Source organism: Pecten maximus, chromosome 2, assembly GCF_902652985.1.
Source record: "Pecten maximus chromosome 2, xPecMax1.1, whole genome shotgun sequence".
Classification (NCBI taxonomy): domain Eukaryota; kingdom Metazoa; phylum Mollusca; class Bivalvia; order Pectinida; family Pectinidae; genus Pecten; species Pecten maximus.
The window spans coordinates 4,490,276-4,512,358 of NC_047016.1; the positions used below are offsets into that span (position 1 = coordinate 4,490,276).

The window sequence follows — 22,083 nt, forward strand, 5'->3', positions numbered from 1 at the left end:
GTCTGTAAGGAGATGATAAGGATATTGATATTATGTAGAAATGTTTATGTCTGTAAGGAGAGGATGGGGACACTGATATTATGTAGAAACGTTTATGTCTGTAAGGAGAGGATGGGGACACTGATATTATGTAGAAACTTCACTGTTTTTGTAGTTTTCTGATTTTTTTTCTGCATTTTATATTTGGTTTGGCAAGTTGTACTATCCTGTACCAGTAGAAAGAAAGCTAGTTTTGTGGTTTAATAAATTGAGGTAACCTTATAATAGTTGTAACTTGATTTAAGACACCAGTTAAATGAAGATATTTTATGCCACAAGGTTGTATATCAAATTTTACCTGTGATCCAGTGGGAGAATGACTTCTTGAACATTTCTAAACGAGACAAAGTTACGACTGATCGTTTTTTTTATGGTGAACCATACGGCCTGCGTTTTTCTATAAGGACAGCATAAAGGTTTAACCTCTTTATTCATGCTAGAGTGTATGTCATTAAAATTTAGTTAGTGCCACTTTTTTTTTTTTTTTTTAAAGAAGTTGGATTATAATCCATTGTTAATATTGAATTGCTGTAGTTAAAGTCTGAGGTCAACAACATGCATTACTGAAAGTATGGTCAGTTTATTGCTTTATATTCACAGAAAGATTTCTTAAGAACCTTTTAAATTTGCTGACTTAGTAAAACTTTTTCTATGATAAAATAGCTAATCATCATTTTAGGTTATAAACTTCACTGGAATGTTCAATTTAGAGTATTTTAGTTAGTTTAGGGAACTTGGTGATGATGACTGAATGTTGTAGGTGATCTTCACTGAATTTTGTTCGGTTGTACCTGTAATGATTGAATTTTTAACATCCATTCACTTTGTCACGTTTTACATTTGTATAATTCAGGGCGAAATTTTTTGGCTTCCTGTTTGCTTTCCGTGGTGAAATGTCATTCCAGTCACAGTTGTTTGTAGTAGTTTAGTTGCAAGCTGGATCAACGTCTCGTGTATAGATATTTAATTTTTTGTGTGTGTATAGAATTCTTATTTGCCTGAAAAACGTGCCTTTTTCATTCAATATAAAAGGTGGGATTTTATAAATGTATTTGTTTAATGACATAAACTATGTGTGAACTGTTGGGACATCCTCTGTATAGAACCAAGCTGTTTCATAGCACTAACCCAAATTACACTGTTATACTGGACATCAATATGATCAAACATCATATTCAACAGGTAGATTGTCTCATTAATATTTCCACTAATTATATATAATCTTAGAGAAAGAACCTGTCATCACCTGTGCTGCTTGAATCAGGATTGTCTGGCATGTCCAGGTTGTCTGTACTATAGCCAGCTTACCTAAGGCCAAGCTTATGTCTGATTCATGCACCAAGTACAGGCCAAGGCAATATCAGTGTTTCACATCACTTTACTGTTCCCAGCCCACACCAGGCCAAGCCTCGGTTCTAATCCCCTACAGTTGATGTTAAGAGATCGCGGCAGTTTTAGTTGTCCCTGGTAAAGAGTCTGCTTTTATCCTAGGTCAAACAAAATCATTTTTCAAAGTTCTTTGTTGAGATGAATATTGAAGCGTTTCCCAGTAGAATCCTTGACAACTTTATCAAGGGCAAAATAATCAAAATACTGTTTAGAATTTTACAATCTCCGAAGAAAGGAAACATCTGATGGTCTTTTGTTTTGGATTTCTTCCCTGGAAGTTCCAATACTAATTACTCTCCATGCATGAGTTGAAGGAATTTCTTTTTTATGTGGTAATTTTGTGGAATTGATATAAAAAGAAAACAATTTTGTGTGTGTGGCACACCTGTGTAACAGTAGATTTTTCATGATTTCTCACCTGTGTGGATGTTGTTCCCTCACCTGGCCAGGTAAATTTATAGCAAGGTGAGGATCTAATTTGTTAGAAGTAAATAATTCACTGTGCTTCTGACTTGGCATGCCCAAATGAATTACAACATCAGCTAGACTTGATATGTACTGACTGACGGTAGATCTACTCAGCTGTACCATTAATATCATCAGATTTATACCCAGACTTTCTCTAGAAATTATCTTTCTCAATCATTTGCAGATAACAACTCAAATAATAGCTTTCTAATAAAGTCATCAATTTGTGTAATAAAAAAATTACAAAATACATACATCAGCATATAAATAGTATTTAAGATTTATTAAAAGCATTATGTACTATTGTTTTATTCAGCTTGGATTCAAAAAGGTTTTTGAATAAATTTGAAATTATTAAAAAAAAAATATTTTGATAATTTGAGAAGTTTGGTAACTAACCCAGAATTGGAGCTCTCCCAATCACATTATGGGGAAGGTAATCTGACAGATTTTTTTTAAAAATAACAACTTATCTGTAGCTGTTCAATAGTTAAAGATTTGATGACACATAGTTTGATTTTGTCAAAATATGAAGATAGTCAGATTGAATGCGAGATTTCAAATCTACCTTGAGTTTACGTAATGTTAACCATGTGTCCCTTTATATTTTATCTCTTTTTGCCATTCAAAATAGTATAACAATGTATTTGGGACTTTAACACAGTTTATATTATTATATTACTTATTTATAGAGAAAGCACAGGTCCCTTTGACCTCTTTATATGTTCTTGACTTTAGCACTAATGCTTGTGTTGTTTGTTCCAGCTGATGGAGTACCGTGAAGCCCCATCCAGTCCTGGGGCCTCCAGTGTCCACTCCCTCAACATGGACAACATGGACCCCACAACTCCAGATTCGCCCCCTCCCATACCTCCTCAGGAAATGGATGACGAGCGTCTTCCCAATGAACTGCTTGATGAGATATGCGAGGATATAGGAATGAAGGAGGGCATGGAGCTGGACTTTGTGGAGTTCCTTATGGAACAGGACATGGTAGATCCACAGGTGTACATGACACCAGAAGCGATTCGTAACACGCTGGCCTCCACAGCATGTACATCCGTGTCACAATCGGCTGTTTTGTCCACACCAAAGACTGAGATTGTGAATAACCGTACATGTGGAAGTCCTAACACAACATATTCTCAAGCATCTACCACAAACTGTACAGTGGCGACTTCCAGTGGGTCAAGTAGCCCTGCTGCGAAACGTTTCCATGCATCAACATCTGGACCAACGAGCCCAGTGAGGGTAAATGCCCCAATATTGCCATCGGAAATGTTTAAAGCACCACAGACACCTCCTACCCCTAGGAGACCGTCCTCGCAAAGCATCGCATCACCCAGCATTTCTAGCACCCAAGGCCCCCAGCATTCACCCCTACCCCCACGCAGTGTGTCCCCTCAGACTACACAGAACACTGTGCCATCCTCACCTTCACAGAAACAACCTCCATCCTATAGTCAAAGCATGTCCCAGAACAACATGTACAACCAGACAGGAGTTCCTCAGATGATGCCTCAGAAGGGTGGTGTTCCTCCAGGTCTGCAAAGGCAGGGTGGGGTACCCCATAACTACCAACGTCTGGGCCGCCCTGCCCCACCAAATGTCAATGTCCAGAACATGCAGACACCACACAGCACATACCAACAACAGAAATGGAACATGTGTGACTCAGGTCCAATGACCAACCAAGCATGTTCTATGGGTAACATGGGACGGCCTGGATTCCCCCCACAAACACAACAGTATGGAAGACCTCTCGACTCTCCACTTGATCAAGGATATTTCTCTGGGGATACAGCTAGTGTCCGTAGTTATGGTTCCTCCTCCGTGTCATCGACAGTGCCATCGTCAGTGTCACATAATGTGGTCAGTGACGTACAGAATTCTATGCATCTACGACAGGGTCCCCCTAATCAGGGTCCAGGTTGTGGTCAGAAAAGTGTTCATTTTGCAGATCTACCTGGTGATCAAAACGTGCCTCCACTGCAACGACAACGCTCCAATGACAGTATGGGGTATGGTCAGGGGTACGATCCCAGTGTTTCTTCAGACTGTGATGTAGAAAGTGAATTTAGGGACCCCAACCATAGGGGAGCCATGAACTCCAATAAGATTTTACCTCGTCTAACACCAAGCATGAAATCTGAAATAGCACCATATACAGTGCCGGGTGTGAATGGACAGGTGGCTATGAGTCCGTACAGGTATGATGGTCGTAGTAACAGCCGCCCAAACAGTGGTGATAATCCTATGGCATCTATGCAACAGTTTGAGTTCCCTCCTCAGCATAAGACTGGTGATATGTGTGGAGTAGACAATAACCAGAACTCCATGCATCTCAACAATTTTAATAATTCTGTGAATAGTAATATGAATACTTCTATGAGTAATAATGTGAACAATTCTATGCAACAACCAAGTGGTGAGATTCCTGATCCGGATTTCCGTGTGTCGTGTTCTGGAGGTGCGCCCATTGGGATGCAGCCTCTTTCTCACTTTGAAGGGAATCAGGGGCAGTATGGCATGCAGCAGCAAGGGAACCTTCCTGGAAGGGGTCAGATGTATCCAAATTCTTTACAGGAGACAGATCATTACAAACTTAATGCCAATATGACTAATCCTAACATGGAAAATTACTGTGATAATGGGTTTAGAACCTCCCAGGGTCAGAACATGAACTCAAGTTGTGGCATGATGAACCAGGGTACACCTAAAATAATGGGTGGGCCCCAGGTGAGCTCCAACCCAGGGACACCTCAAGGTATGATGGGTCAGCAACAGGGTCAACAGCCAGGTTTCCAACGGCCAAACTTCATGTCAGGGGTACCGTGTGGCAATAATACGCCACGGCCTCTACACATGAATGCCATGACCTCCAGTGCTCAGATGATGCCACCAAATCAAGGAGGCATCCCACCAGAATACAGCCGTTTACAGGGTGTTCCTGACTCTATGAACAATAATCCCATGTACCAGAACTCTCAGCCACAGCCAAGTCAGGCTAACATGGGACCTGGTACAGGCAACAACCCAGTCTGGACAGGTGCCACTCCACAGACTCCTCAACCTCATATGGGTGTGCATCCCAAGGTGCCCCAACAACAACACCCAGGCATGGGGGGCATGCCCATACCAGGCACCCCAGGAAATCAGAATCCCATGCAGGGTGGGGCAATGCCCCAGTGTACAACACCAAACTGTCAGAGTTGTAAGACAGGCTCCCCTCATCGCCCACCCATGCTCGCCTCACAACAGACTTTCATTCAACACCTCATCACAGACAGATCTAACGCGTTCAGGTCTCATCCACTCTTCCCATTACTACGAGATCTCATCATTGCAGACATGAATTTCAATTCCCCTTCCTTTCCTTACCAACTCATTAGCAACTTGCCTGCAGAATTTGACAAATTGTTACAAAACTTTCTTCATCGTAATCCTCCGTCCGGAAATTATCAAACAAACTTTTCTGTGGAAAGTGTTGTGATGGATGCTCTGAAATATGCTCACACGTGCCTTATAGGTAAGTTATATCAAAATAAGTTCAATGAAAAAAGGTGTATTTATATTGTAACGCGCCAGAACTTTCTTAACAATCTTTTTATGTGACCCATGATTAGCAAAAATACATAATGCCAACCTTCATAGTAGCAGTCTTTTAAATACGCATAGAAAAACAAGGGAGATAACCAAAAAGGAAGGCGCTATGAAGTTGGATTAAGAAAGTACAGTGGTCCCCCATATATGTATTTATTTGATTAAAATTCACAAGACTTTACCATCAATATTGATTGCTATATTATATAAGTTTCCCTGTTGAGTTGAGGAAGAGCCAGATCATGCTCCTCTGATACTGGTGTATTGCTCAATATTGAGACAAAAACTCAGATACACTTCATGTGTATTGATGATATTGACACACTCATTGGGGTTTGAATTGTTTGCATTGTTTTTTCACACTTTTGCCTTGCGGAGGTAATTACGTGCTCTGAACTGCTCATGTTTTACCTTTGTTGATTTGATAAAGTAGACATTGATTTCTTTAAATTGTTTCTTTTTGAATGAGCAAACAGTTCCATTGATTTGTACTTATCAGCAGACATGATAAGGACCGGGCACAAAAGTTCCACCTACAGAAGTGGGAACAATTGATTTCCATAGAAATTTCTGAAAATTGAGTGGTAAACATGCTCAGTTGATGAGGCCATTTGCATTTACCTATTTGTTTCAGGTCCTTAATGATGTCTAGTTTTTCAGGTTAAACTACAGTCTTCTGTTACATTGTTTTACCCCATCCTGTCATCTTCAAATTGATTGAAATATATACTCCAGTTTGGATGATGATTATTTATTCTGTAATTACTCACCTAAAAATGTAAGAACTGAAAAACAAGGAATGCCCCATTGTGAAGTTGGTACCATTTTATCATTTTGCCTGATTGATTGATGTAATTATCTCAATTCCAGAAAAAATCCGAAGTCGCCAAGAACAAGATAAGCACACGAAAAGTACGTCCAAATCTTTGAGTGCTATTGAGGAGTTTTGTGAGAAGTTCGACCGGTCTGTACGCAATACCATCATCAAGGTAAGCTGACTGCTGTAGCTCTCCTTCACTTCGGCTCTCTGTAAACCACTAGTGGTGACTAAGTGTGTAAGCACAGATCGAAAATCTTTTTTGATAGGAAATTTTAATACATGTATATATTCCTAAAATTAAGTCATATGAGTTTTAAGATGCCACAAAATAATTCTTTTCAAATATTATATTGAATTTTTTCATCTTCTTTGTCAATTTTTAGCTTTCAAAAATCTCCTTAATAAAAATCTATAATAAAAATATAGATGAATTATAATTAATCTATTACAAAAATGAAAATTCACATCTTCCAACTTATTTCCTCTTTAGATTTAACATTACTTATGTGAAATAAAACAATGTCATTGACCCTATCCTGGGCCACTGATCTCTGACCGCTTGCCATGGTCCAGGCCTCCACTCACCATGATCCAGGCATCTACTTTCCTTGGTCTAGATTGCTTACCCTGTGCTCAATGATCCTTTCTAACTGTGGTCCATGCTCCTTTGTGACTTTGGTCCATGCTCCTTTCTAACCGTGGTCCATGCTCCTTTCTGACTGTGGTCCATGCTCCTTTGTGACTTTGGTCCATGCTCCTTTCTAACTGTGGTCCATGCTCCTTTCTGACTTTGGTCCATGCTCCTTTCTGACTGTGGTCCATGTTCCTTTCTGACTGGTCCATGTTCCTTTCTGACTGTGGTCCATGCTCCTTTCTGACTGTGGTCCATGGTCCTTTCTGACTGTGGTCCATGCCCCTTTCTGACTGTGGTCCATGGTCCTTTGTGACTGTGGTCCATGGTCCTTTGTGACTGTGGTCCATGGTCCTTTGTGACTGTGGTCCATGGTCCTTTGTGACTGTGGTCCATGGTCCTTTCTAACTGTGGTCCATGCTCCTTTCTGACCGGTCCATGCTCCTTTCTAACTGTGGTCCATGCTCCTTTCTGATCGGTCCATGCTCCTTTCTAACTGTGGTCCATGCTCCTTTCTAACTGTGGTCCATGCTCCTTTCTAACTGTGGTCCATGCTCCTTTCTGACCGGTCCATGCTCCTTTCTAACTGTGGTCCATGCTCCTTTCTGACTGTGGTCCATGCCCCTTTTTAACTGTCATGGATAGCCCCTTGCAATCCTGTCCTGTGATTCTGCTCATACTGTTCTGTGCTGTGTTCACCCTCTCTCCTGTAAATGGCAATATGACTCATTACTACTTTGCATGTGCTATTTCATTATAAGAGAATTAATGTTGTAGATCAAATTTTGAATTGATTGGAATTCTTATAATTAAAGTACAAAACATATTGTTTAGATTGATATTGATATCAAAATTTATAGGTATGTACCACAGGAGTTAATAAAGGCTAAGTTGACAAGTGAAGTAATATATAAGGAGAAAAAATATCACCACCAATAAGCATTAATGTGGTCGCCTTGGGGAACGCACATGGCGTTGATGTCCATGACAAAATGAGATGAGGGAAAAAAGTCACATTGATTTGTAGGTACAAATATAGATAAGCCTCTGGGGACGGCTTCTGACAATATCCTGATTATCATTGATACTTCTAGTGCTGATACAGGCTGGAACCCAGCATATCAAACCAATGGAAATTATTTGTCATAAATTACAAAGTTCTGGTTAGTTACAAATATATATAAAGTTCTGGTTAGTTACAAATATATATAAAGTTCTGGTTAGTTACAAATATGTACAAAGTTCTGGTTAGTTACAAATATGTACAAAGCTCTGATATTGTAGTTACAAATATGTACAAAGCTCTGATATTGTAGTTACAAATATGTACAAAGTTCTGATATTGTAGTTACAAATATGTACAAAGTTCTGGTCATTTTCAAATATGTACAAAGTTCTGATTGTTTATAAATACATACAACGTTCCGGTTATTTACAAATACATACAACGTTCTGCTTATTAACAAAAACATACAACGTTCTGGTTGTTTACAAATACGTACAAAGTTCTGGTATAGATAAGTCTTTTTGGATTACTTTTGTTAAGTTAGCATGATTACTTCCACTGTAAGTGAAGGAGTGGATGTGTATAAAAACGGATATTTCTGTGTAAACTTGGATATATGTCTACAAGTCCTGTGAATTGTTTAATTGTTTATTATATCATTTTTTTTACTTTATATAGATACTGTGATATATCTATTCTAAAATTTTGTCTGCATTATATAATTATTATAATCCTTGTCATCAGGCTTTGGACAGCTTTAACATCGCTAATACCATCTGCACACACATCATTTAACCCTGGTTATGTACCAGGAAATAGTCAATTTTGTTTCTGTCAAAAAATTTGCAAACATCAACTACCATTCAATATTGTTTAGAATTCAACATGTGTAAATCAATTATATTTCATAGAATTCAAGGTGGAAAATAATGAAGTAAAAAGATTAATAATTGCACACAGCAGAAGAGTTCATTCCATTACAAGATAAAGATTTTTCTACCCATAATCTTAAATTTCTTGACAATAGGCTGTTTTTTTGTTCTTTTTTCTTCTATTGAGATGAAGCATAAAAAGCTTGGTATCAGTTTTCCACTGGCAAGGGTAATGTGTGCAGGCGACATTGCGTGATTTTATCGTGTGGGATTTGGGGCGGGACATGTTGTACACATCATTAACCCGCAATACCAGACCTGTCAATCATGTGTTTGCAGGGTGGCAAGTTTATGTAAGGGGAATCTCTCCAAATAAGAAGCCATGACCCATCTGTGTGGTCTAGAATGTTGTTGCTACCATTCGGCTCCTTTTCAGTGCCTCACCATAGCGATACAATTTCCATGCCAGCATCTGATACTAATAAAGTATTAATGGGTTAAAGAACAGTGTCAACGAGTAAAAGTACATATTATAGTTGTTGATTTCTACCTTCCACACACAGGGTGCCTAGATTATTGAGTGGTCTAGTCAGTCATAGGAATACCCCGGGGTACAGAATGGTCTAGTCATAGGACTACCCTAGGGTATGGAGTGGTCTAGTCAGTCATAGGAATACCCTAGGGTATGGAGTGGTCTAGTCAGTCATAGGAATACCCTAGGGTATGGAGTGGTCTAGTCATGATCAGTCATAGGACTACCCTAGGGTATGGAGTGGTCTAGTCAGTCGTAGGACTACCCAAGGGTATGGAGTGGTCTAGTCAGTCATAGGACTACCCTAGGGTATGGAGTGGTCTAGTCAGTCATAGACTACCCTAGGGTATGGAGTGGTCTAGTCAGTCATAGGACTACCCTAGGGTATGGAGTGGTCTAGTCAGTCATAGGAATACCCTAGGGTATGGAGTGGTCTAGTCAGTCATAGGACTATCCTAGGGTATGGAGTGGTCTAGTCAGTCATAGGACTACCCTAGGGTATGGAGTGGTCTAGTCAGTCATAAGACTACCCTAGGGTATGGAGTGGTCTTTGTCATAGGACTACCCTGGGGTATGGAGTGGTCTAGTCAGTCATAGGACTGCCCTAGGGTATGGAGTGGTCTAGTCAGTCATAGGACTATCCTAGGGTATGGAGTGGTCTAGTCAGTCATAGGACTACCCTAGGGTATGGAGTGGTCTAGTCAGTCATAAGACTACCCTAGGGTATGGAGTGGTCTTTGTCATAGGACTACCCTAGGGTATGGAGTGGTCTAGTCAGTCATAGGACTACCCTAGGGTATGGAGTGGTCTAGTCAGTCATAGGAATACCCTAGGGTATGTAGTGGTCTAGTCAGTCATAGGAATACCCTAGGGTATGGAGTGGTCTAGTCAGTCATAGGAATACCCTAGGGTATGGAGTGGTCTAGTCATAGGACTACCCTAGGGTATGGAGTGGTCTAGTCATAGGACTACCCTAGGGTATGGAGTGGTCTAGTCATAGGACTACTAGGGTATGGAGTGGTCTAGTCATAGGACTACCCTAGGGTATGGAGTGGTCTAGTCAGTCATAAGACTACCCTAGGGTATGGATCCCGGAGTGGTCTAGTCATAGGACTACCCTAGGGTATGGAGTGGTCTAGTCAGTTGTAGGACTACCCAAGGGTATGGAGTGGTCTAGTCAGTCATAGGACTACCCTAGGGTGTGTAGTCTCAGGTCATGGTTGTAGGAGTACCCAAGGGTATGGAGTTATCGGAGTTGTATGAGTGGTACTCTATGAAAATATCTATTTTTACCCATTTTATGATTACTTTCTGAATAGCATGACAATAAGTAAATGGACAGAAATGTGATGACATTAATACCAAATATAGGAGAGGATGATCACATACCCTTGTATATAACCTGTTTACAAAGACATCATGGTCTGTTATGTCCTGTTCTCCCTGTTATATCTACTGATTTGTTAAAAAAAGAAATTAGGATTTCTAAGTTAATTTGACATATTTTCTGTCAAATTGTCATGAAATTGTGTTACTTTGTAATACATTCTCCCCCTCCATGTAAAGACATTGGTACCTATCCTCTAGTGTGATGAAACAGAAGACAGTACTTGTGGAATATTTGGAGCTGGGAATAAATGATTAAATCCTCGTCAATAAACACAGTGGGCAGGTACTCCTCCCCCTGGTACCAGTCAGTATTGTTCCTGGACGAGCTGGTCATTCTCTTGCCATTGTTTCCAGACAGGACAAGTGCCCCTCCCAGAGAATGTGAGGAATTTGATAACCAGATCTAGCTGTGTTATTGTGGCTGAGATTTGTCAGGTGAACAATAAGTATAAGGAGTTGACTTGGTGTATAGTGTCACTGTGTAGGATACAGGTGTCCTGTACAAATCTGGAAACAAGTGTAGGGGTACCAGGTATTGGATCTAAGGGGGGGGGGGGGGGGGATATACCCTATATTGAATATAGGGGGAGAGAGCATGAGATCTACCTGATATTGAATCTAGGGCGGGGGGGGGGGGAGGGGGGGCATATAGGAGGATGAATAGGGGTATGTTATCCGGTAAGGGCATGAAGGACTAAGGGGACTCCATCATATGTCATGGGGGCTAGGGGGACTCCATCATGATTGGAATGCTGGGTATTGGATCTATATACCAGCTGACGAGTCGATATAGGGGTGGGGGTTTTGGGGGTTGGATTGAGAAGCAACATTAAAAACACAGCTGGCATGATGATGAGAACTACTTATAAAAGGTGAAGGTATTGATTTGTCTTGGAAATTTATATAGTTTCATTCACAATATAGCCTGAACTATTGAAGGTCTAGTAGTGTAATAGGTTTTTTAATTACACAAAATAAAATAATTCCGCTGATGTCAATTATTTTTGAAGAAAGTGAATAAACTTTTCCTATAATAATAAAGCCAGTTATTGGTCTGTTGTATAACAAACATTCACTGTGAAGCGAAGGGAAAGTTAGCTTGAGTAGAAAGTTTGGGTAGGTGAGTCAGCCAGTGAGAAACACAGTGGGGTGGGCGGTGTTTACATTGAGAGCATTATGTGGACGAGGTAGATTAATTTAGACTACAACAGTAGCTTAGTTTGTCCGACCTGGGGTATAATCAGCAACTCTACAGACGAGGTCAGGATGTTAGTGACACGTAAAAGAAAGACTGCAGCATATTTTTTTAGCTGCAGATATGGAAAAAAATTGTTGATAACATGCAAAACTTAAAATTGAAGAGTAAACAAAACAGTGATTTTCTGTATTCTCTTTCAAGTAAAATTAGTTCAGTAAATCAATCTGACCAGAGTATAATTTTAAAGTTTGTGTGAAACACTTGTTTGCCAGACATTGTTTTAGTGTAGGCCGTGATATTTGCCACCTACACCAGGGCCCTCTCACCTGTAATTAGACCTGACATAGAGGCACACCTGGGTCACTTAAAGCCAAGAGTACTAATCTACAGACCATCTCAAACACTTTGGCTTAGGCCATTCTTGACATCTGGCCAGCCTTTTGGTCAGATTTATCTGGAACATAAAACTAAGTTTTCTGTGTTGAGGTCACTTAGTATTTCAGTCAGGTTTTAAACCAGCCAGATTTTTTGACCATCAGCTAGGTTTTATAAAAAATAAAATCAGAAATTAGCATTTTACAGATCACACTAAACTACTCATTGACCAGGTGTAGAACTGTGGTTTGTGTATGGTTGAAGGAGGAGAATATTTTATAGCAGGGAGCACCAGTGTATAATGGGTAGGATTTATGTCTGTTTTTATAAAGTCTCGAGGCTGAAATATGATCACTTGTACTATAGACTGTAGGTGAATGTCCAGTAGTCTTTATATACAACCATGGGCCAGGTAGATGGGATTGAAACAGTATAATAGTTTTCAACTTACAACATTGTGAAAATCTTAACATTACAGTAAAATACAATAAAACTAATGTTCTATATGAATACCCCTGAAATATAATGAAATGCGTTTAGTTCACAGGACATTAATTAGGTCTATGTAGCATGTAAACAATGACTTCTCACTATCTATCACCGTGGATACTCAACAATAGGACAGATTATCAACCATCAACTGGATTAAAATGAAATGGGGCTAAAATAGGAGAGAAAATAGGTTTATACGTAATCTTGGACAGATTCTAGACAATTTTTCAATTATGATAGATTTGATGATTGGTTAGTGATGACAGCCTTATCATCAGAGTAGAGGCCGTTACACCACATGGTACTGTACAGACTGTACTCCAATATCATGTCCAGACCTAGCTCTGTCAGCCTCAAACTCAAACACTCCGGTTAAGCCACTAGTTTTTTTTTTAAGATATCAGAGTTTCAAATTCACTAGGGAAGACCATTTTCCCCAACTTAGTTGAACCCTATTTTTTGCACCATTCTCTTGGCATTAGTCAGATGTCAAGAGGCCATACTAAGGGGTTAGCCTATGGACTTATTGCTCCTACTGGTATCTTTAAATGAATTAAAAAAATGTTATCAAAGTTCATGATATCTTGAAACTGAAGACTGATGCAAAATAATGATTATGAAAAAAGGAATCGCTGTTGATCACGCCTTCTGATTTCCATATCTATCACTACACCTAATACTCCTTTACATAACGACCACTACACCTAATACTCCTTTACATACCTACCACTACACCTACCACTACACCTAATACGCCTTTACATACCTACCACTACACCTACACCTAATACTCCTTTACATACCTATCACTGTACACCTAATACTCCTTTACAAACCTACCACTACACCTAATACTCCTTTACATACCTACCACTACACCTAATACTCCTTTACATACCTACCACTACACCTAATACTCCTTTACATACCTACCACTACACCAAACTCCTTACAACCACCAACACTCAATACACCTTTACATACCTACCACTACACTGAATACCCTTACATACCTACCACGACACCTAATACTCCTGTACAACCTACCACTACAAACACCTAATACTCCTTTACAACCTACCACTACACCAATACTCCTTACATACCACCACTACACCTAATACCCTTAATAACAACACACCAACTGACACCACAATACTCCTTGACATACCTACCAACGTAACACACAATAAACTACCTTTACATACCTACCACTACACACTAATACTCCTTTACATACCTACCACTACACCTAATACTCTTACAACCTACCACTACACCTAAACTCCTTTACATACCTACCACTGACACCTAATACTCCTGTTACACAGTAACCTACCTACACTACCATAAATACTCCTTTACACCACCTACAAACACATGACAATACACCTACCCTACATACCTACCACTACACCTAATACTCCTTTACATACCTAACACACTACAACCTAATACTCCTTTACATACCTACCACTACACCTAATACTCCTTTACATACCTACCACTACACCTAATACTCCTTTACATACCTACCACTGTACACCTAATACTCCTTTACATACCTACCACTACACCTAATACTCCTTTACATACCTACCACTACACCTAATACTCCTTTACATACCTACCACTACACCTAATACTCCTTTACATACCTACCACTGTACACCTAATACTCCTTTACATACCTACCACTACACCTAATCTCCTTACATACCACCACTACCAAAGCCCAAATACCACACACGAAATCCTACAACCACACACACCTAATACTCCTTTACAAACCTACCACTACACCTAATACTCCTTTACATACCTACCACTACACCTAATACTCCTTTACATACCTACCACTACATCTAATACTCCTTTACATACCTACCACTACACCTAATACTCCTTTACATACCTACCACTACACCTAATACTCCTTTCCATACCTATCACTACACCTAATACTCCTTTCCATACCTACCACTACATCTAATACTCCTTTACATACCTACCACTGTACACCTAATACTCCTTTCCATACCTACCACTACACCTAATACTCCTTTACATACCTACCACTGTACACCTAATACTCCTTTCCATACCTACCACTACACTTAATGCTTCCTGCATTTCCAGCTAAGATTTATCTTTTCTGACTGTAATTAACAAGTTCTCTATTGTTAATTTTCATGGGGTCAATAGCCTTGTTAACAATGCAGATGTTATTAATAAGCATGTGTACATTAGTAATTTACAAAACTATAAAGGTGTTTTGGTGAGGGGGTAGGGAGGATTGATGGCATATAACATGTTAATGCTAGGTAATATATTCAGTGTTATACACAAGCTTAAATTCGAGTGATGTGAATAAATAATGTTGGATGGTCTTCACTGAGAAGTTCACAAGTTGCAATCTCTGAGTTAAAAATCAAGATATTGCACTGAAATGAGTTTGAGGAGATCTAGGCCACATAGTGTTACACCTGCACAAACCTCTAGTAAAACATGTGTGTGGAGATATTTAAAGTTTGGTAATCAGGTCTGGGAGACCAGAATCTGTGTTGTATGGCTGATTTCTGGCCAGCCTAATCACAACCATGATGCCTACTTCCGAGTGCACACCATAAAAAATAACTAATTACCTGATAAAAAATGGAGAAATTGAAGAGATGTTTTTGTTTTGAGGGAAGTTTCGTACTTTAATCGTTTTTGGTTCAGTTAATTTTTCAAGAACCTGGTGTAGATTTTTACCATCAGAATGTTTATCAGGGCTGGCATTTAAATAACAAATTGTTGACAAATGGCTGTTTTGAACCCTGTTGATTTTGTTCCAGGTTCTGGATAAATGTTTTTGTGATTAATTGTTCATCTACTGTGCATGGATAAAAACAATAAATTAGGAAATTGGTAAGAAAACATAATGTGCAAAATTGAATTCATTATTTATACTTGAAAAAAAGAAAGTAAAGGTGTTTAATAAGAGAAACCTGTAAGATCCACAGTTGACATTTGTTTGTAACGTCAAGGAGTCGGCCAGCTCTCAGTGATAAACAAACCTGTGTTCAATAATTTCACATGCAAGTATTGATTGTTAATATTAACCTATGGAATATCGACAGTTTTTCTTTACCAAGACTAGGTACATTACAGACTGATCCAGATTACTTTTCTAGCTGAATCAATGAAACAATTTTGAAATTTTATGATTAAATCCTAGAGAATTTTTCCTTTCACTAATATCAAAATCTCCACTTCAACTTGATGTTACCCCTGGAAACAATATTTGGACAATCTGAATGTATGCAGTCGAGTCCACTCTACCTGATTGGGGACAAAAGGATTAATTTTGTTCTAATCCTAGCATTATATGTAGCTCCTAGAAACAATCAAAAGCCCAACATGTTAATTGAAGATTTTGATCGAGTGACGTAACTGTCACACGACCTACCTATTGTCTTGTGGCCAGATTTTACTTTGGTTTCTCTGAACCGTGACCTCCATTTCCGAACTGCCTGTCATTATGTGATTTGGTTATTAGACATTAGTTTAAAGGATATAGGTGGCTTACTTGGTGGAGAGACCCCACACAGTTATAGAAAACAACACAAAACACAAGTCAATCAACGCTAAGTCTTCCGTAATCTATATCTAGATATACGTATGGGTTTGACAGGCGTCTGTTGCGGCTTACCTACCGTAGTTAAGTGTAGATCCTACTGGATGTTGAGTCATAATTGATCAATTATTGTGTGCTGTTATACCTGCTATAGGTGTTCAATCATGTCTGTACAACATGAACACTGCTTGTGTCGACTAATTCCAGTATATTTGGTACTTGACAATAAATTACTGGTAAATGAAAACAAATCACAGCTTTTGTATTTTCTGCATACATGGTTCAGTCAGGATAGGTGCATTAATTGATGGAATTTTAGTTATATTTTCATGTATAAAGTTGTGTAATATTTCATAGTTATTATCTCCAATATATCGAGGCAATCTCCAATATACCAAGGGAATATGGGAAGTTTAAATGATATACAATTTGGCATTACAGAATACACATAATCCTACACCAATAGTGTTTGAAAATGGGATATAGAGTATAACCATATCAATAAAAATAAATGAAATTACATAGATTGTTATTGGAGTCATTGTTTGAAGGTTAAATGCTATGTCTGAGTCACCTCCTATATAGTGTATATGGACCTGTTTTGTTCCTATCAAATGTGCCATTGTTTAACAACCTAAGTGAGGATTATAACATAATCTAGAGATTTTTGATGTTAAACCTAATAAATAAGTGCGGGTCACAGTAAGGATGGATCTTTGATTCTTATGTATTGGAGCCAGACATTTCAAGCATTGGATTTTCTGCGAACATTGCCACGTTATTCAATATCACAAGCTTTTTGCATTCCACATTATTATGTAGGTATTGTGTTGACCATATTTTCTTTATGTCTACAGCCTGCGACATTCCAAGTGCCAAACCATACAAGTGGTGTCACATCAACAAGCATGGCCGGTCAGCCGATGGATGGCGGGATGACTCCAACCATGGGTACCCCCCAGAAAGGCCTAAACGACATGATGGTAAATAAGTAGCTTTGGAAACTGGCCTCGAAAACAAATTGGAAAAAAACATATTTGCAAAAAAAATGTTTAGAAATTACAAATAAAATTTGTGGATTAAATCGTAATTCACTATTTACATTTTGTTTGATTAAGAAATTTTTGATTTTGCAGATCCATGGTGACATATTTTCATCACCTGCCGCAAAGAAGGGTTTGGACCTGGTAGGGATGGCTTCGCCTCAGTTTAAGTCCCTGAGGGATTTATCAGACTGTAACGACAGTGGGAGTATGGTCAGCAGTAGTAGTCAACATTCGATCAAGTCCGAGTCCAAGAAACATCCCAGTCTTCCTAAAGAGGTACAGACACCATTCAGCTTCACAAAGTTATTTAAAGCATTGAGATATGATTGATAAGTGTGGAATGTTCTAAAACAAATGATAAGCAGAAAATGTCAATCAAAAATGTTAATGTTTCAGTAACTTAAAGGCTGTGATCATTAAAACACTCGAAAAAGAAAAATGTTCGGTATGATCCTTCACATGTACATCAAAATAAGTCAAATATTCATCTTATCGATCCTTAACAATAGGGTAAACATTCTGGTCAGGCAAAAGGCATAGGTTTCATATATTAAGTTGGGAAGTAGGAATTGAATGGATGCTGTCAGATAAAAGGGAATTCTTAAAAACTATTTCACCAGTGATTCTCCTCCATATATAAACGTGATCCAAACTTTAGGTATCAGAATGTATGGACAGTTACTTTGTAAGTGTGCCATTGGAGGTATTGTGTATTGGCCTAGTTCAATGCTTGGTTATAACCCAACCTGTCATTAATGTCTGTTAGAGGAAATGGTAGCTAGTACTAAAAGTACAGTTGTGGTACAGTTACTTTGTAAGTGTGCCATTGGAGGTATTGTATATTGGCCTAGTTCAATGCTTGGTTATAACCCAACCTGTCATTAATGTCTGTTAGAGGAAATGGTAGCTAGTACTAAAAGTACAGTTGTTATGTTATCAGTAAAATCAGTCACCAAATCCATTGTTTCAATATCCTATAATGTTATCAGTAAAATCAGTCACCAATTCCTTTGTTTCAATATCCTATAATGTTATCAGTAAAATCAGTCACCAATTCCATTGTTTCAATATCCTATAATTATGAAAAATTTAGAGCCTCCCGATTTGTAGTTATTTGCTTTCTCCCAGAAGTAATTTTGCTGTGAGAGATGTATGTAGAGTCTGTGTTTAATGGGACATGTGGCAGTAAGAGATGCTATGAAACATGGGTAAGGTTGCCTATGATGAATACCAACAACTAGTCATCTGACCTTACGGTAAATTACCTTAATATTAGCTCATATTTTACAGACCTTCAGTTTAGGGACAAATTTATGCTAAATAACTCAAAACATTTGCCAGAATTGCAGTGAAGTTGAGTTATTTTGGCAATGCGTATTGTTGGATCTTAATTTTCTGTGGACGTGTTGTTGAACACAGATCCTGTAAGAGTTACGGTATGTTGTTTGCCATATGTATGGGAGATCCCATCTTACCACCAGTGGCGATACATTGCTGAGTCTGGTCGGACTTCCTGTACATATTCTTTCTCTCCAGGCCTGTTCCACCATTTTAACAGAATTATACATTACCAAAACTTGTTGTTGGGCACACAGCAGGTACAACAATGCAAAAATATCAAAACTATGTACACCCAGCTTCTGGCTAAATCCACTGGAATTTCTGTGTCTGCAAGAAATTAGGGAAGGGAGATAAGCCAAAATTAAATATGATATTAGAGGGAACAGCCAGGGGTGTGGAATTCTATGTCAAGGAAATTAGGAAACAGTGCAGTAGCCAAAATTGATTGCGATACTTGTTCGAATGCCAAGTAAATGGAATTTTCAGTGAATTCAGTGAAGGGAAATAACTCCACAAACAAGAAGACAAGGATAGTGCTAGTATACACGCTGAAATTAATTGTGAGTTTTGTTTATAACCGGTATGACCTAGGGTCAATTAAAGTAGAGCACAATGGCAAAAAATGGCGTCAAATGTCTCATGAACTTAAAACTTTCAGTGGCATGTATTTTAATAACATTGATTGTTGTTATAGTGGCTTAACTTCAACAGTTAATTAACAGTCTGAATGTTCATCAACATGCAGAGTAAATAGGTCATGTTTCCTTTAAATCCTGGAGTTGTTGGATAAAACATGGGCAATTATGTATAAATTCAAATATCATAAGACTAAATATGTTCCGTCCAGTTCAATTATATCTTGTGACTGAATATAACTGTAGGGGGTCACATGGGCATGAAAAATATAAAAAAACTGTAAATTAAGTATGCTAGTTAGATGGCATGGCCACCACTACTCACTAGGCCACGCCACCATTATACTCATCAGGCCCCCACTATACTCATGAGGCCAGGCCACCACTATACTCATGAGGCCAGGCCACCACTATACTCATGAGGCCAGGCCACCACTATACTCATGAGGCCAGGCCACCACTACACTCATCAGGCCAGGCCACCACTATACTCATCAGGCCAGGCCACCATTATACTCATGAGGCCAGGCCACCATTATACTCATCAGGCCAGGCCACCACTATACTCATCAGGCCAGGCCACCACTATACTCATCAGGCCAGGCCACCATTATACTCATCAGGCCAGGCCACCACTATACTCATCAGGCCAGGCCACCATTATACTCATCAGGCCAGGCCACCACTATACTCATCAGGCCAGGCCACCATTATACTCATCAGGCCAGGCCACCACTACACTCATCAGGCCAGGCCACCACTACACTCATGAGGCCAGGCCACCACTGTACTCATGAAGCCAGGCCACCACTACACTCATGAGGCCAGGCCACCACTATACTCATCAGGCCAGGCCACCACTATACTCATCAGGCCAGGCCACCACTATACTCATCAGGCCAGGCCACCACTATACTCATCAGGGCAGGCCACCACTACACTCATCAGGCCAGGCCACCACTATACTCATCAGGCCAGGCCACCATTATACTCATCAGGCCAGGCCACCATTACACTCATCAGGCCAGGCCACCACTATACTCATCAGACCAGGCCACCATTATACTCATCAGGCCAGGCCACCATTATACTCATCATGCCAGGCCACCACTATACTCATCAGGCCAGGCCACCACTATACTCATTAAGCGAGGCCACCACTACACTCACGAAGCCAGGCCACCACTATACTCATGAGGCCAGGCCACCACTATACTCATGAAGCCAGGCCACCACTATACTCATGAGGCCAGGCCACCACTACACTCATGAGGCCAGGCCACCACTATACTATCAGGCAAGGCCACCACTATACTCTCATCAGGCCAGGCCACTACTATACTCTCATCAGGCCAGGCCACCACTATACTCATGAGGCCAGGCCACCACTATACTCATGAGGCCAGGCCACCACTATACTATCAGGCCAGGCCACCACTACACTCATCAGGCCAGGCCACCACTACACTCATCAGGCCAGGCCACCACTATACTCATCAGAACAGGCCACCTCTATACTCATCAGGCCAGGCCACCACTATACTCATCAGGCCAGGCCACCACTATACTCATCAGGCCAGGCCACCACTATACTCATCAGGCCAGGCCACCACTATACTTATGAGGCCAGGCCACCACTATACTATCAGGCAAGGCCACCACTATACTCTCATCAGGCCAGGCCACTACTATACTCTCATCAGGCCAGGCCACCACTATACTCTCATCAGGCCAGGCCACCACTATACTCATCAGGCCAGGCTACCACTATACTCATCAGGCCAGGCCACCACTATACTCATCAGGCCAGGCCACCACTATACTCATCAGGCCAGGCCACCTCTACACTCATCAGGCCAGGCCACCACTACACTCATCAGGCCAGGCCACCTCTACACTCATCAGGCCAGGCCACCACTATACTCATCAGGCCAGGCCACCTCTACACTCATCAGGCCAGGCCACCACTATACTCATCAGGCCAGGCCACCACTATACTCATCAGGCCAGGCCACCACTACACTCATCAGGCCAGGCCACCACAATGCTCTTTAGGCCAGGCCACCATTATTCATCAAGCCAGACAATTTAATTGGCACTAAGTTTTTTTTAGCACGGACTGATTCCTATGCCATACTAAAGAATGTGTGGGTGGGTCCTATAATGAGGCCCTAAAAGGGGTAGATGTGGGTGTTGATTCTTTATTTTATCAGAAGTTGTTTATATGGAGAACTCTTTGCTTTGTCAGTGCTAATGTGTATATGGAGCAGAACTCTTTACTTTTTCAGTGGTAAATGTTCATAAAGAGCAGAATTCTTTTTTCTTTTTTTTTTTCAGTGGTAATGTTTATATAGAGAAGAACTTTTTATTTTGTCAGAAGTTCTTTATATTGAGCCGAACTCTTTACATTGTCACTGATTTGTGGACATTGCAGCACAATTTGGTAGTGTTGAGTAAGCTCACTATTTTGCTGGCTACCAGAGTAAGATATTTTAGGACTTATTTAGGAAACAGTTTAGTTATGATAATTGGATGTCAGAAATTGGGATGGTCTTGCCTGGGATTAGATCAGCCATTTATAACACAAATCTGCCTTATCTGGTGATGATGGCTCTAATGCTACAGGCT

At 39.9% G+C, this 22,083-nt stretch overlaps 1 protein-coding gene and 1 long non-coding RNA gene across 4 annotated transcripts in view; one reads left to right on the forward strand and one right to left on the reverse strand.

Moving 5' to 3' along the window:
* LOC117314560 overlaps positions 1 to 22,083 on the forward strand; it is a 76,644-nt gene that overhangs the window by 49,537 nt on the left and 5,024 nt on the right. For both annotated transcript variants that reach the window (XM_033868630.1, XM_033868638.1), the window contains 4 exons: positions 2,662 to 5,425; positions 6,370 to 6,488; positions 17,291 to 17,416; positions 17,570 to 17,755. In XM_033868630.1, the coding sequence (XP_033724521.1) occupies positions 2,662 to 5,425; positions 6,370 to 6,488; positions 17,291 to 17,416; positions 17,570 to 17,755 (3,195 nt within the window). The remainder of the gene's footprint in view (positions 1 to 2,661; positions 5,426 to 6,369; positions 6,489 to 17,290; positions 17,417 to 17,569; positions 17,756 to 22,083) is intronic.
* On the reverse strand, positions 14,286 to 14,894 carry LOC117314579. 2 transcript variants are annotated; one of them, XR_004529547.1, is made up of 3 exons: positions 14,856 to 14,894; positions 14,587 to 14,741; positions 14,286 to 14,517 (listed from the first exon to the last, which is right to left on the reverse strand). It is a non-coding gene; the product is annotated as an uncharacterized LOC117314579 (long non-coding RNA). The 2 variants fall into 2 exon arrangements; XR_004529546.1 differs by lacking the exon at positions 14,856 to 14,894 and having other exon boundaries at positions 14,587 to 14,855.